At 48.6% G+C, this 14,368-nt stretch overlaps 1 protein-coding gene across 5 annotated transcripts in view; it reads left to right on the forward strand.

The window, feature by feature from the left end:
* STXBP1 (syntaxin binding protein 1) overlaps nt 1-14,368 on the forward strand; it is a 69,943-nt gene that overhangs the window by 38,330 nt on the left and 17,245 nt on the right. For all 5 annotated transcript variants that reach the window (XR_008959995.1, XM_026514009.4, XM_026514011.4 and 2 more), the window contains exons 7-16: nt 906-1,054; nt 2,709-2,793; nt 3,597-3,727; nt 4,770-4,877; nt 6,344-6,404; nt 7,754-7,819; nt 8,760-8,840; nt 10,731-10,869; nt 11,546-11,655; nt 12,974-13,075. Coding sequence is in view for 4 of the 5 variants with exons in the window: in XM_026514009.4 (XP_026369794.1) it covers nt 906-1,054; nt 2,709-2,793; nt 3,597-3,727; nt 4,770-4,877; nt 6,344-6,404; nt 7,754-7,819; nt 8,760-8,840; nt 10,731-10,869; nt 11,546-11,655; nt 12,974-13,075 (1,032 nt within the window). In the remaining variant the exon portion in view is untranslated. The remainder of the gene's footprint in view (nt 1-905; nt 1,055-2,708; nt 2,794-3,596; nt 3,728-4,769; nt 4,878-6,343; nt 6,405-7,753; nt 7,820-8,759; nt 8,841-10,730; nt 10,870-11,545; nt 11,656-12,973; nt 13,076-14,368) is intronic.

A 14,368-nucleotide genomic window follows, 5' to 3' on the forward strand; every position in this document is an offset into this window, starting at 1 on the left:
TGTTTCCAGCTTGAAGGCAGGAATTTTTTTTCTCTGTGTGAGCCTACCTGGATTAAACAAAACACAACTTTAACATATTCAATCAGATTGCATTTCATATATTTTTAAAAAGTAATAAACTTTTTTTTAAAACGCAGGTTTTCTAGAAGATCAGGGTAGTTTACATAAGTGAGATTCTGAGAAAATACTGATAGCTGATAGACTAGGTCATTTGAGAGGAAATTTTAAACTTCTAGAATAAAACAACATATTACTAAGGATAAGAAATTATTAAATCCATAAAAAAGCTCCTTTATTTGCCCCCAGTCACAGATGATTTCCAGTCTGTCCCTTAATTATAAAAACTAAACTTAGAATGGCCTAGAAGGTTTTACACTAACCTCCTCTCCTGTTCTTCTGGCCTCCTCATTGTTCATCAGACACTCTGAACACATGCCTGCCCCGGGGCCTTGGCACTAGCTCTTACCTCCACGTGGAAGTCTCCTGCTGGTGAGAAACGCCTCACCTTGCTCGTACATCACCTTCTCAAGGAAGCCTGCTGTCCTCCCTCCCTGCGGCCCTCCAGGCATTCTTTTCCCCGCTCTGTTGTGTTCTCACACGCTTAAACCCGTTTCTCACATATCATATAGTTTACTTTTCGTTGTGCTTATTGTTTCTGGTTATGTTATTCTCGTGTAGGATTGCGCATTCCTCGAAGACCGTCGTGTTTTGGTCACTGATAGTTCCCAAGTGTTTAGCACAATGCCTGGCCCGCAGCAGACACCCAGCCCGTATTTGTAGAATAAATGAAAACATGTTCCATAGACTCACTCCAAGGTTGGAGAAAACTCCCAACAGCTCACCATTTTGGATGCAAACATGATATACATTATAAAATTTTTTTTCTTGTTTCTTTTCCTTCTCAGGTGTATTCCTTGGATTCCGCGGACTCTTTCCAGAGCTTCTACAGTCCCCACAAGGCTCAGATGAAGAATCCTATACTGGAGCGCCTGGCAGAGCAGATTGCAACTCTGTGTGCCACCCTGAAGGAGTACCCGGCTGTGCGGTATCGGGGGTAAGGCCGCGCGCCAGTCTGCCTTCAGTGGCCTCCCATGTGTCCACCGGGCGAGGAGCTTCCTTTCATCTTGAGGTTCCTCTGGCAGTTGTCTCAAGAGGGTCAAGATTTGAGTATCTTGCATTTATAATCGTTCTTCCAACGTTTTTGATATTCTCTAAATTTTATTGTAAAAGGTAATAATGCATCCAGAAAAGAGCAGGAAATATATATATTCAGTTAACGAACAGCTAAATGTGAACCCCGTATAACCACAACCCAGGCTTCCTGTAGTTTTTTAGCTCTTTCTAACCTTTTAAAACAAATACTGTCTTTGTAAAAGGTGTTCCAGAGTAAGATAAAATACAAGGATAATTCTCCAAAGGACATATTCCCAGATTTTATAAAGTCATTCACTTATTACTTATCTGCTGTGTGCTAAGTGCTGGGGAGACAGTCCTTATCTTGAAGACACAGGCCCTGCACGTAGAAGCCTGTGATCTGTGAAGGGTAGGTAACATGCACACCAACCCACATGTGCGTAAGCTGTGCGCACCAAAACTACAGGCCCTGCCAGACCAGTGCCTGAGGACAGGACAAGCCAAGGGCCTGGGCAAGTTGGCTCTCCCATTGGGATGAACGGAAGTTTGAAGTTGGGAAAACAAAGGGCAAATTTGAGGAGGATTGGCATTCTGGCACAGTGTCTGTGGAGGGCTGTGGAGCAACTTAGTAGAGCAACTCTGAAGCCATTCTTGGGGGCCCTGGAGGCCAGGCTTGGGATTTTGTCGCTCAGTGGTTACCAGTGGGGACCTTTGGGGGGATTTGCACGGGGGAGTGAGTGCAGCGCGTTGGGAGTGAGAGCAGCGGTGAGGCAGGGAGACCCAGAGGGGTGGCCGCTGCAGGGGGAATGAAGGGCCTGAACTGGTGGTGCCGAGGATCATCGTGGCAGCCTCTCCGTACTGACACCTTGTCTGCTGGAATGTGCAGCCATGGAAAAACCCCTCCCTCTGTTATTGGTATTCGCTGACAAAAGCCCGGTGGAAATTAAGAAATGGGCCATATCTCCTGACGGGGTGGGGGGAGCTCGGAGTTCATTTGTGGGGGAAGCGGGACTGGGAACGGAGCTGCTTCAGCACTGAGCCTGGCCAGGTGACAGGCAGCAGCTACACACTCTATACCGTCAGGAGGAGCCCTGGGAAGTGCTGTCAGGCCTGGCCAAGAGGAAAGGTCCACTGGGTCTCACTTATATCGTTCTGGCTCTGGCAGCAGAAATATCACCTGCCAACAACACAGAACAAGACCCAAGGGGATTTGAATTGAGGAAAGTGAGAATTGGGTGGGTGAGGCTCAGACAACCTGGTCACGGAGGAGGGTGGATGGCCAGGAACCTCTGCTGAAGTGTGCTTGCTTTTCTGAAGCCAGTTGGGAAGACTACCTCTGTATCCATTTGGATTTTTTTTTTAAAGGGACTAGAAAATCATTTATGTTCCAGGCACTGAGTGAAGTATTTTATTTGTCATTTTTAATCATATATGTAATACGTGAATATATCCTCAGCGTAGAAGAACAATATAGGTGAAGCTCATCTCCCCTGAGCCTCCTGCACTTCCTGCCTTCCACCCTCCGGGCAGTCAGTGCATGGCCGGTTCACCCTGTGTCACTCCTCCTTTGTCAGGGAATACAAGGACAATGCTTTGCTGGCTCAGCTAATCCAAGACAAGCTCGATGCCTACAAAGCCGATGACCCAACAATGGGCGAGGTAAGTCTGGACTTGGTCCGCGTGGCTCTCTCACCAAGTGACCACAGTTTTGTATGGCAGCCCTGGGGACAGCTCGGTTCTGTTGCTTACAGAGTGTGCATGGGTGCCACTGTTCCTGCCTGTTGGCCTCCAGTGAGATGCTTGAGCCCTTGGGTGGGGGGGATCAGATTCCGCTCAGTGTAGTCAGGGTGCCCCATCTGTTTCTGTTTGCTGGGACTTTCCCAGTGTTAGCACTGAAAGTCCTGCGTCCTGGGAACCCCCTCAATAGTACAATATCAAAACCAGAAAATTGATGTTGGCACAATCTCCAGCCCTTAATCACATCGGACTAGTTTGTACGTGTGCTCGCATGTGTGGATGGTTCTGTGCGATTTCATCACATGTGGAGATTCATATAGCCCCCACTACAATCAGGACAGAACTATTCTATCACTATCATAATTTTCAAACTGAAAGTCCCGGGTCCTGGGAACCCCCTCGGTCCCAGGCAGACTAGATAGTGGGTCACGCTATTTGTAAGCAAACCCAGGCGGTGCTCCTTCATAAGCTCACTTTGGACGCCAGTCACAGTTTTGGATCTACTTTAAAGGACCCTTGTTAGGAAATAGACGCATTGGATTTTGCACGGTGTTTACTGGTATTCCTGTCAAGCAGCAAATGGACTGGTCAGTGCTATTTTAGTAGGTTTTATCTCCGAGGTCACTTCCCGGGGCTGCTTTTACAGGAGGGGCAGCTGCGCCAGTGGGAGAGACTGGAGTTGTATGGGTGGCTTGTGAAAGCCTTCCCTGTGTCTGTCCTTCCAGGGCCCAGACAAGGCGCGCTCCCAGCTCCTGATCCTGGACCGCGGCTTCGACCCCAGCTCCCCTGTGCTTCATGAACTGACTTTTCAAGCTATGAGTTATGACCTGCTGCCCATCGAAAATGATGTATACAAGTAAGTATGTGGACCCGGTGCGGCTTTGCAGACAAACGGAATGCGCCTCTAATCTAAGAGAAAGGACGTCTTTCATCCTAGGGAAAGCGGTGCGTTGAAGTAGTCTTGCTAATGAGCCTGCACGCTTTTCTGTGAGTCCCCAAATCCACTTGGCATTAGCAGCTGGGAGCTCGTGCCCCTTTGGGGGAGAACAAGAACTTTAGATCTTTAGTTCACGGCTCATGTCACCTCAGCTCAGAGCCTGCTTGAGGGGTTCATATGTTGGGTGTGTGTGTCTACGCGTGCACGTGCGTGCGTATCTTATTCAGAGGTAAAACTTCTTAATTATAGGTCATGAAATATGATGATAAAATATATCAACAGAAGTTTCTTACTGAACTTTATTTGCAAAAAGGAGCTGTTTTCATTATAAACAACATTTTTCTTGGTAACAATTACCCAAAACTCAGTTTCTAAAAACTAATTTTTCTTTTTTTGGAAACAGACTGTATTGTTCTCATGTCATTTATTTTATAACATTAATCATAAAGATAGTGGTTTCAAAATGAAGCTTCTAAACATATGACTGAATGTCAGTTTTTCTCCCTCTTGGTACCTGTAATTCTTGCTTTCCCTTAGATGTTCGTGATTTCACATGTAAAAATATGCTGAGGACCTGTCGCAGGCACCTGATTTTAAAACTGAAAATTTAGGTACCACACATTTGAGGGTGAGATCGGTCCTTCCCAGGAAGGAGCAAGCGTGATCTTTGCTTTTCCCTTACAAGTATCTCCGAACCCACCTGTATCCTGGCTTGAGCACATACCAGGTGACCCCGCAGATTTTAAAACAGAGCTTCAAGTCCACTGACTCTGGCTCTCTCCCTGCCCGAGAAACTGCTGCCGTGTCAGGTGCTGATCCAGCACACCTGCTAGGGACAGTGCCCCATCAGATGGTCGCAGGCCTGTAGTGGGATCATCCATGAGAACTGAGGACTGTAAGCTCTTGTCTGTTGTAAATCGGAGGGGGTTGGATGAATTTCATGGGGACGTCTCCTCTCTAGGTACGAGACGAGTGGCATCGGAGAGGCACGGGTGAAGGAAGTGCTCCTGGACGAGGATGATGACCTGTGGATAGCATTGCGCCATAAGCACATCGCAGAAGTGTCCCAGTAAGAGCCCCTTGCCTCCGCCCCTCCCCAGGGACCCCAGCCAGCCCTGCCACCCCAGCTCCAGGGCTCACCCCAGAGTACAGGGCGAGACCTTTCTCCAGGTGGCAGTTGCTAATGTGCACACACTGGGCAACTTGCCCGGAGCCGCTCAGTGGATGAATTCGCCAACATGCTAACCAGCGATGATGAATCCCTTCTAATCTCAGCTTGAGCTACGCCAGTTTCACCAAATGAGAAAATCTATTCTGTGTTTAGGTGGCTCTTCGTAGTTTTAGAATATATCCGTAACTCTCAGGAAATGCTTTGTAAACACTAATTGTTTAAAGCCAATGCCTGGGGCGTCTGGCTGGCTCAGTCAGTAGAACATGCGACTCTTGATCTAAGGGTCGTGAGTTCAAGCCCACGTTGGACATAGAGCCGACTTATAAATGAATGAATGAATAAATGAATGAATGAATGAATGAATGAAGAGAAGGAGGGAGGGAGGGAAGGAAGGAAGGAAGGTCCTTCCATTGAAAGATCCAGATTCCACTGTATCAGTTTGATTTTCTTTTACATGATTTTCTTTTGTATAGCCGCTGTGTGATCTTCTTCCGCTATTGTTATTCCTAAAATTTCCAAGCAAGAGCTGACGTGTATATACGGAACCCGTACCTTGCTCTGAAAATGTTTCAAAATGTTCCTGACACCTAAATTTTTTTTTTGTAGATTTTGTTTGAGAGAGAGAGACAGAGCACAGTGGTGGGGGGGGGGCAGAGGCCAAGGGAGAAGCAGACTCTGTGCTGAGCAGGGAGCCCTGCCAGACCAGCACGGGGCTCCACCCCAGGACCCCAAGACCATGACCTGAGCCAAAGTCAGATGCTTAACCATCTGAGCCACTCAGGTGCCCCTAACATCTGAATGTTTTTGTAAGACGTTTAAGCTATAGATAATAATTCTGCTTTTGCAGAAAGACATTCTCTCTGCTATGTCGAGTTGGTGATGTCCTCAGTAAATTCACAACGAAGAGTGGGAAAAGAACACAGTCTGGGATAGTTCAGTTGTTCAGAAAAGTGGTCCCCAAACTTTTTGGATCATTCAACCTTAGGAAAATGTTGCTTCACTTTCCAATATGCAAGTTTATTTATGAATTAACTATGTAATTGATTGTAGTACGTATGTTTTATAGTATATACAAAAACATTAATTTAAGAAGGATGGAGTAAAATAAACATTAATAGATGTACTAACAATTTGTTCTCTCGAATCATCCCGTACCCCCCCCCCCGGAGACCCTGGTTTAGAATATTAGTTAGGAAAATGATGTGTCCCCTCTCTCTCCCTCAAAAACCACTTTAAATGCATACCTTACTGGCAGGAAAGTTGCCACGTATTCCTAAAGGAAGAATCTAGCACCACTTCCGTAGCAGCCACGTGGAGGCCCAATGTGTTGCTGTGAAACTTAGCTGCCTCCTTCTGTCTTCTAGGGAGGTCACCCGTTCTCTGAAAGATTTTTCTTCCAGCAAGAGAATGAATACTGGAGAGAAGGTAAATGCATGCTAGAGCGCCCGTGTCCTTTAGGCTAATCCCTGTCTTGCTTCTGGGGGCCGCCGGCAGGGCACCTCCTTGGCACAGGACTAGTGAGTTAGGAGATCATCGTCCCCTCTTCATCTAATATCCTTTTGTCTTACTTTTGCATTCAAGATTGAGATCAAGACATCTTTTGATGTCTATAGAGATCTTCATTTTATTACTCTGAGAATTAATATATACTGTTTTAGATCATAATTCAGTTTAAGCCTTAAGAACCATGGAACCTTTTTTAGCTTGTGGTGGAATTAGAACTCATAACTTGCCTGGTCCTCTCCTCATCCTCACTGTTGATTAGACATGCTTTACCCATCGTGGTCAAAGCAAATACAGCTCTGATTGTGTCAGTCCCTTGCTTAAAACCATTTGGTGACTCTGTTCCAGTAGAGTCAAGTCTTACCCAGGGACACACCTTACAGCACTGGGCCACCAGGCTCCCCAGACTTTCAGGTCTGCCCCCCACCCTCTTGCACCCACCGCCTTGCTCCAGCCATGCCTCAGTTCCTGGGCCTTGCCTTGTGAAGTCCTGGTCCTTTGGCTCAGGCATCATTTTCTCCGGGAAACCGTCCCTACTCCTCCCTAGACTGGTGAGGTGCCTCTCTGCGCCTCCGCACCCACACTCGGGATTTTCTGGAGAACACTAACCCTCTCAGTCGGAGTGGCTCGTCTGCTAGATGGTAGCTCCACAAAGGCAAGAAGGTCTCTTTTTTGTTCATTTTACTCCTGTGTCTCCAGCACCTAACCTGGCATATAGTAGTAACTCAATACATTTTTGTTGGCTAAGAGTAGAATTAGGTGGGTCACACAGTTAGCAAGTAAACAGACCCCTTTCACCTGACAGGATGCACATCCCAGCCATTTCCCACGGTCTTCCTTCTTTCTACCTGTCTACACAACCGTAGAGCCTACAGCCTTTCTGCTGGGATGAAATGTGAATTCAGTTTCAAGACTGCTTGAGCTGAGTGTGCTGAAGAGCAGCGCAAAAAAGAAAAATTGCTCTTTCCTGGCAAGAATTATGCTCTCAGTAACTTTCTAGTCCAATAAGTAAAACATAATTGCTACACTTCGGAGTTCAGTTGCCCACCTATAAGATAGTTGTGGTATTTGGATCAATAATTTTTCGAACCAGAGGCCTGGAAATCTAAACCCACGGTGATCTTGGATTTAACAGATTCATCTCGAGAGTTTCTGAGCGTGCATTTGGGAAGTCTGGTGCTGGCTGCTGTCCTGCCTGGCGCCCACCACACTTGCACAGCCTCTTAGGTCAGGGCCATTGCAGTGAGACCCTGTTTTCCTTCCCCTTGTAGACCACCATGCGGGACCTGTCCCAGATGCTGAAGAAGATGCCCCAGTACCAGAAAGAGCTCAGCAAGGTACGACGATCCCAGTGACGGATTTGAATATTCAGTATAAACAGTTGTAGTAAAACCTCTCAGAACCCTGCTGTACTAACTGATACATTGAAATCCACAGATTTTTAATTAACTTCCAGTTTTATTAGGAAAAGCTGAAAGGCTGGATAGCTTATTTCCTATGACTTTCTTTTCTCCTCTTCATCGTTTTCTCTCTTTATCCTTCAGTTCCTCACCTCAGGGGCTCTCCCCTGGGCTGCTTCAGTGCGCTTATGACATGGCAGCTGGCATCCCCCAGAGTGAGTGACCCGAGGGAGAGAGCCAGGAGGAAGTCACAGGGCTTTTTCCGTCCTGACCTGGAGTGTCCGACATCCCATCCTACACTCTCTGTTAGAAGTGAATCACTGAATCCAGCCGACACCCAAGGAGGGGGGAATTAAGCTCCACCTCCTAGAAGGAGGGGTGTCAAAGAATTCGTGGACACATTGTAGAACCCTCATACCATCCTACCCCCATAAAGGATAACTCCTCCACTTGCCTCCTTTAGAATGTGGTTTGTCCCTCTCTTGACATAGAATTTTCTGTCATGATGTTTGTGTTCCTGCTGGAATGCATGTTTTATCTCCTTTATGAGGCCGGAGTCTCCTTGGTGCATTGCATAGTGTTCCTATGTAGTAGGAGCTCAGTAGATGTTGCGCGAGTCACTGAGTGATTTCTTTTTTTTTTTTTTTTTAAGATTTTATTTACTTATTTGACAGAGATAGAGACAGCCAGCGAGAGAGGGAACACAAGCAGGGGGAGTGGGAGAGGAAGAAGCAGGCTCATAGCGGAGGAGCCTGATGTGGGGCTCGATCCCATAACACCGGGATCACGCCCTGAGCCGAAGGCAGACGCTTAACCGCTGTGCCACCCAGGCGCCCCACTGAGTGATTTCTTGATCACAGACTCTGCTTTTTCCTAGTATTCAACTCACCTGCACCTGGCCGAGGACTGCATGAAGCATTACCAAGGCACCGTGGATAAACTCTGCCGAGTGGAGCAGGTAGGACCTTTTCCTTCTCTTTTTGCTGTGCCCATTGACCGAGCTGAATTATAACTTCTGACCTTGAACATCCCGCAGAATCATAGAATATAGAGATGGGGAAGTCTGCTAGATCACGTTGTCTCAACTCTGGAGCCAGTCAGTGTACTTCCACTCTCAATGGTAGGGACTAGATTGGTCTGGAATGCTGTGTCTTTTGGATTTTGCATGTCTGACGTTCTACTGGCTCCCTGGAATGTCTGAAGAGAGATCTATGCATCTCTGAGCCCTACACTGACAAGGCTGGCTGAATTTTATCTTCTGAGTGTGTTTTTCCCCTGCCGTGGCCACACCAGCTTTGGAGACCTAGAGGCTGAGAAAAGCTAGTGCAGTAGCGTGTCAGAAACTCGCCCACAGCCTCCCTGATCACGATTAGGACTGAAAGTCAGCAGTTTGGGATTTGAGTTCTGTCACCAATCTGTTTGATGTGCCATTTCTGCCTTATTTTCCTCATCTGCAAAGGGAAATAACAATGCTGCCACATTTTCCAGGAGCGTTGTGTGGAGTCACTAATCCTGGCCGTCCATTCTAGTGTGAGAACGTTTCTCAGCTAGGGTCAGCTTCTATGGCAAGGGAGGGCATTAAGTAAGTGTGAAGCCGCAGTGAGAAAGAACAGCTCAGGTTGTCAGTGTGAAGCTAAGAGTTACATCTTCTGGCACGATGTGACAGGCCAGCTTGGGTTTGTCAGACCTGTCCTGATTCATTGACGTTCTTCCAAGGGGAAGTGGCCTCTGCGAAAGTCCATCAGTTTCACGGGCGATCTCGGCAAGCACAGGACGTCCTCTTCAACAGAACTGGACTGTCCGGAAAATAGGGCATCCCTCCATCAGTAGAAATGCAGGCGGGATGAATCCTTGGAAGCGTACATCTTTTCAGAAGTGCTCCATGGTATTTGTTGAACTTGTTACGTTTAATTGGACCTTTAGAGAGTATTCAACTCAGGTCTGTTGAGGCTGGTGGTAGCTCTGAGAGGTAAAGGGGTCTGCGGATGCCCACCTTCCTTGACCTGGACAGACCATGAACTCGAGACTGATGGTTATGGACTGGTGGGGTATTTGAGGAGGGAACCTTCAGGCCAGCCCTGTCCGGACTCCAGGGAGAGTTGCAGCCACTGGTGAACAGTTCTTGGTTTGCTGAGGCCGATGTGCCGCTTTCTCTGGCCTCTCAACAGTGGATCTGACTCTTGCCTGAGTCATGAAGCGGGGGCTCTCACTGTGCTCTCTCTCATCCTCCTTTTGCCAGCCCCTCTCTCCTCCTTCATCTCCCTGGGTTGGATTTGCAGTTTCGGGAGCCCTTGTTTTTCTCCTTGCCCTAAAAGTAGTTGGAAGATTAAAAACAGGTTGAAAACCTGAAGTAGCTAAAACTCAAAAAGCGTGTCCTTCAGTGCCAACGGGGAGCACATGGGGAGAGTCTAGCCAGGCAGCGGCCCCTTAAAATGCCAGGGCTTTTCATGTGTGGGAGGTGCAACCCTTTCAGCCCCCATCCCTCAGCAGGGCTTTGTACCTCTAGGGGCCCCGCCAGGACGGAGGCTTGACCTGAGGAGTCCCTGCAGGTGCACTGGCACTCACCCGGAGGGAGCTGCCTACCTTCAAACAAGATGGCTAAGAAATCATGGTGGTTTCTGTTTTTGCAAAATGAACCCTGGGGCTGTCGTCACTTCTCACTGACGCCATAGAAAACAGTGCTCATGACAGCAGTGCTGATTACGGGGCGTTGCGAGAGCAGAAGCCCCTGCATAGGACCTTCCCCAGCCAAGCAACAAATCCCATTTATGGGCCATCAGTTGTCTCATAGTTCCCATCCATCCAGACTATCACCAGGAATGGGGCCAACATGGTGTGTTTTCTGCAGGACCTGGCCATGGGCACAGATGCTGAAGGGGAGAAGATCAAGGACCCCATGAGAGCCATCGTCCCCATTCTGCTGGATGCAAATGTCAGCACTTACGACAAAATCCGCATCATCCTTCTCTACATCTTTTTGAAGAATGGTAGGAATGGTGGGATAGAGAAGAGGGGATAGGCCCTTGGGCAAATGAGGCGGGTAGGAGAGAGAAGACAAAGCAGAAAAGTAGTTTAGGAGACATGGAAAGGGATATTTAATACAGAGATCCCAGGGGCTCTTTACATTTGGGGAAATGTAGGCAAATCAGTTGCAACTAGAGGCAATAAATTCTAGAGGTGATAAAGGTGTGGCATCTATGGAAGAGGATGGGTGGGAGCAGGGAGAGGCCACTGACTGCAAAGCCAATTTGTGAGAGCGTGTCTGCCAGATCCTTGCATCACATTTGTAATCTCTGCCTTTAAATAACTGATTTTCACGCACACCATAGTTGCCCATAAGTGTCCATTGTGCAGAAGATGGACACTGAGACTCTTGACTTTGAGGTGGGTGGGGGTGGGCAGGCATGGCTGGGAAGCGGGAGACGGATGGAAATATAGACCATAATGGGGCAGTTGCTGATGGTCATAGCCTGGGACAGAGTGGCCAGAGTAGAATCAAAATGCTGATTTTGTCCTCATCTTACATGGAGTTAATGTGAAGATTCATTTCTCCTAACCCTGAGGAGAAGAAGGGGCACTGTCCCCCTTCCGGTGATTGGCTCTGCCTCTGAGTGTATGATGCACGGTGGTTGGGTGTGGTGACCGGGGGTCTTGTTTTCGCAGGCATCACTGAGGAGAACCTGAACAAACTGATCCAGCATGCCCAGATCCCCCCAGAGGACAGCGAGATCATCACCAACATGGCGCACCTGGGGGTGCCCATCGTCACTGACGTAAGGGGCCTGCCTTGCGTAGGGGGAGGGAGAGGCAAAGGGAAGCTGGCATGTCTTATCGTTTCTCCCCTACTTACTTAACGTGCCTTGTGACACATACACTCAACATTGAGAAAAAGAAAACTATAATCAGAGGAATAAAGGTATAGAGATGTAATAAAATACAAGTGTAACTCCCAGAACCAAGGTGTGCACGTCAAGAAGTTGCACAGGGTCATTAAAGCTGAGCTGTGTCTGAACCAGCCCCAAACAGGAGTCACGCGAGCTTCATCTGCGTCTTGAGGTCAGTCCGACTCTGCCTTTGCACACCCAGGTCCAGCATCTTCTGTGAGGGCGAGAGCACAGTGCTTAGCATCAAGCAGATTCTCCACTTGGTTCTTCACTGGTGATGGTTCAGAGCCAGGCCAGGGCAGGGTGTCCAGGAAGCCCGACCACATGGCACGCTCTAGAAGAGGCTGGGCGTCAGGTGGCTCCAGAGCTCGAGGAAGAGGCCCGAGCACTGTTCAGCGCTCTCTGCCGGGAACCTCCCTGTATACCTTCTTCCTACGCCGAGTTGTTCACACAACGGTGCTCTGAAGCTGGAGTTGCAAATGCGCTTCTTTTGGAGTCTTAGAGTCAAAAACTGTGTCCCTGAGCCCAGACCAGAGACCCAGAGCTGGAGATAGTTTGGTGTTGTTAGACCATTGTTCACAAGAGGCACCCAAATGGAAACGGAGATGGTTTACTCATGCACCCCGGACTCTCGAAGCAAGATCAAAGGCCAAGTACTACCCAAAGCAGTCTTTTCTCCTATAACTGAAAGCAAACTTATTTTAACTACCAGGATTTTTTTTTAAAGATTTTATTTATTTATTTTAGAGAGATGGAGAGAGAGAGAGAGAATGCATGTGCCAGTGGGGGGAGGGGCAGGGGGAGGGAGAGGGAATCTCAAGTAGACTCTGTGCTGAGTGCAGAGCCTAAAACAGGGCTCCATCTTATGGCCCTGAGATCATGACCTGAGCCAAAATCGAGTCAGAAACTTGACTGACTGACAGCCATCCAGGTGCCCCACTACCAGGATTTTTTTGAATGGCGCTTATATGTTTGACCCACATTTGCCATTTTTCGTGGCTTTAAAGAACCACGTTTGCTCCAGTTTCTTGGGCAAAAGCCCAAGGGGCACATGCTGAACTTTTCCAGGAAAACCCCTCCCACTTCGTACTCTGCCAGTGCTGACTCTCTGAAGGGAGTCCTCGGGAGCGATTTCCAAGGGCCAGCAAAGTCACAGGGGCCCAGATGACCCCTGACTCCATCTAATCTCGCGTGTGTTTGCACTCAGTCCACGCTGCGCCGCAGGAGCAAGCCCGAGCGGAAGGAGCGCATCAGCGAGCAGACCTACCAGCTCTCGAGGTGGACCCCGATCATTAAAGACATCATGGAGGTCAGCGAGGGAGGGCTGTGAGGGTGTGTGGGGACAGCCAGGGCCTGGGGCTCTTCACTTACAGGCCCAGAGGCCTCCAGCTTCACCTGCTGTGGGGTGGTGGTGATGGCCTGGGGTTCTCTGTCCCGGAGGATTTGTATCCAGTCTCTGGGCTCTTTTAGGCCCCATAGCCTTGTCCTGAGGGTGTAGAAAGAGCCATCCCCAGAGGCCACCAGATGCAGACCCCATGATCCATATGACGTAGCCCCAGAGTAGAGCCCCTCGATGGTGCTGTATCCAAAGAAGCAAACACATCCCGGCATCTACAGGTCAGATGAGTAACCAGTGCCACTGTGGGGGTGGGGGTGTGGAGGGGCCTTCGGGATGCGACCCGAACCAGTCCCTCCCTAAGATTCCCCGCCAGTCAGGGACCCTGCCAGGCATGTTTCTGCCTCTGCTCTTCTGTTCACATCCATGCTTTGCCTGTGGTGCTTTCCCTTTCCACTTCTGAGCCCTGCCTTCCTTCAAAGTCCCCTTCAGGTCTGACCATTCCCATACACTTCCCCCGTCCGACCTCCCAGCACCGCAGAGGCTGCCCTGGACTCCTGTAGTGTGTGTCAGGGACGCTGTTTACATATAGGTATCTGTTCAGTGCTTGGAGTCAGCTGTTTATACCTTGGCCTCCGCCCTCAGCTCATGTGTCGTCTGGCACTGTGCCTTGGACATAGTAGGTGTTTCGTATTTGTGAATGTGAGGTGTCCCTCTGCTCTCTGCTTGTAGCTCGAAGGAACCCTGCTTAGAATCCTGCCCCACTAGATCTTTGGGGTGGGTCTTGGAGCTACCCTGTCCAGCTCCTGCTCCCATAGGTGGACAAGACTGGGGTCCTGACAATGAAGGGACTTTCCCAGAATTCCTTTGTCAATTCAAGCAGTCTGTGTTCCTGCTGACTTATATGTTAAAATAAGTATATTTTAAATATATATAGTGAGTCAACTTCCTATATTTAAAACCCACAAACCAAAAGGATGGGTGAACATGAACATCTAGAAACCAATTACATTTCTTTGTAATGTAATCAAAGCCCACCTCTCTGTTTCATTTGCTCCTTTGTTCTCCTCACTCTTTTCCTGCCCCTGTCCCCAGCCCCGTGAAGAGACGTGTGTAGGCTTCACATGGTAGCTGTTAGGAGGGGTGGAGATTTCTAGACAGCAGGAGGTGCATAGCTGGAATCCACCCACTGGATAATTAGACCCTTGGAAAACTGAAGTGTAAGGTCTTGTCTTGCATGAGAGACCCTGCCTATGCCTAGCTTCT

Source organism: Ursus arctos, unplaced genomic scaffold (assembly GCF_023065955.2).
Source record: "Ursus arctos isolate Adak ecotype North America unplaced genomic scaffold, UrsArc2.0 scaffold_18, whole genome shotgun sequence".
Lineage (NCBI taxonomy): Eukaryota > Metazoa > Chordata > Mammalia > Carnivora > Ursidae > Ursus > Ursus arctos.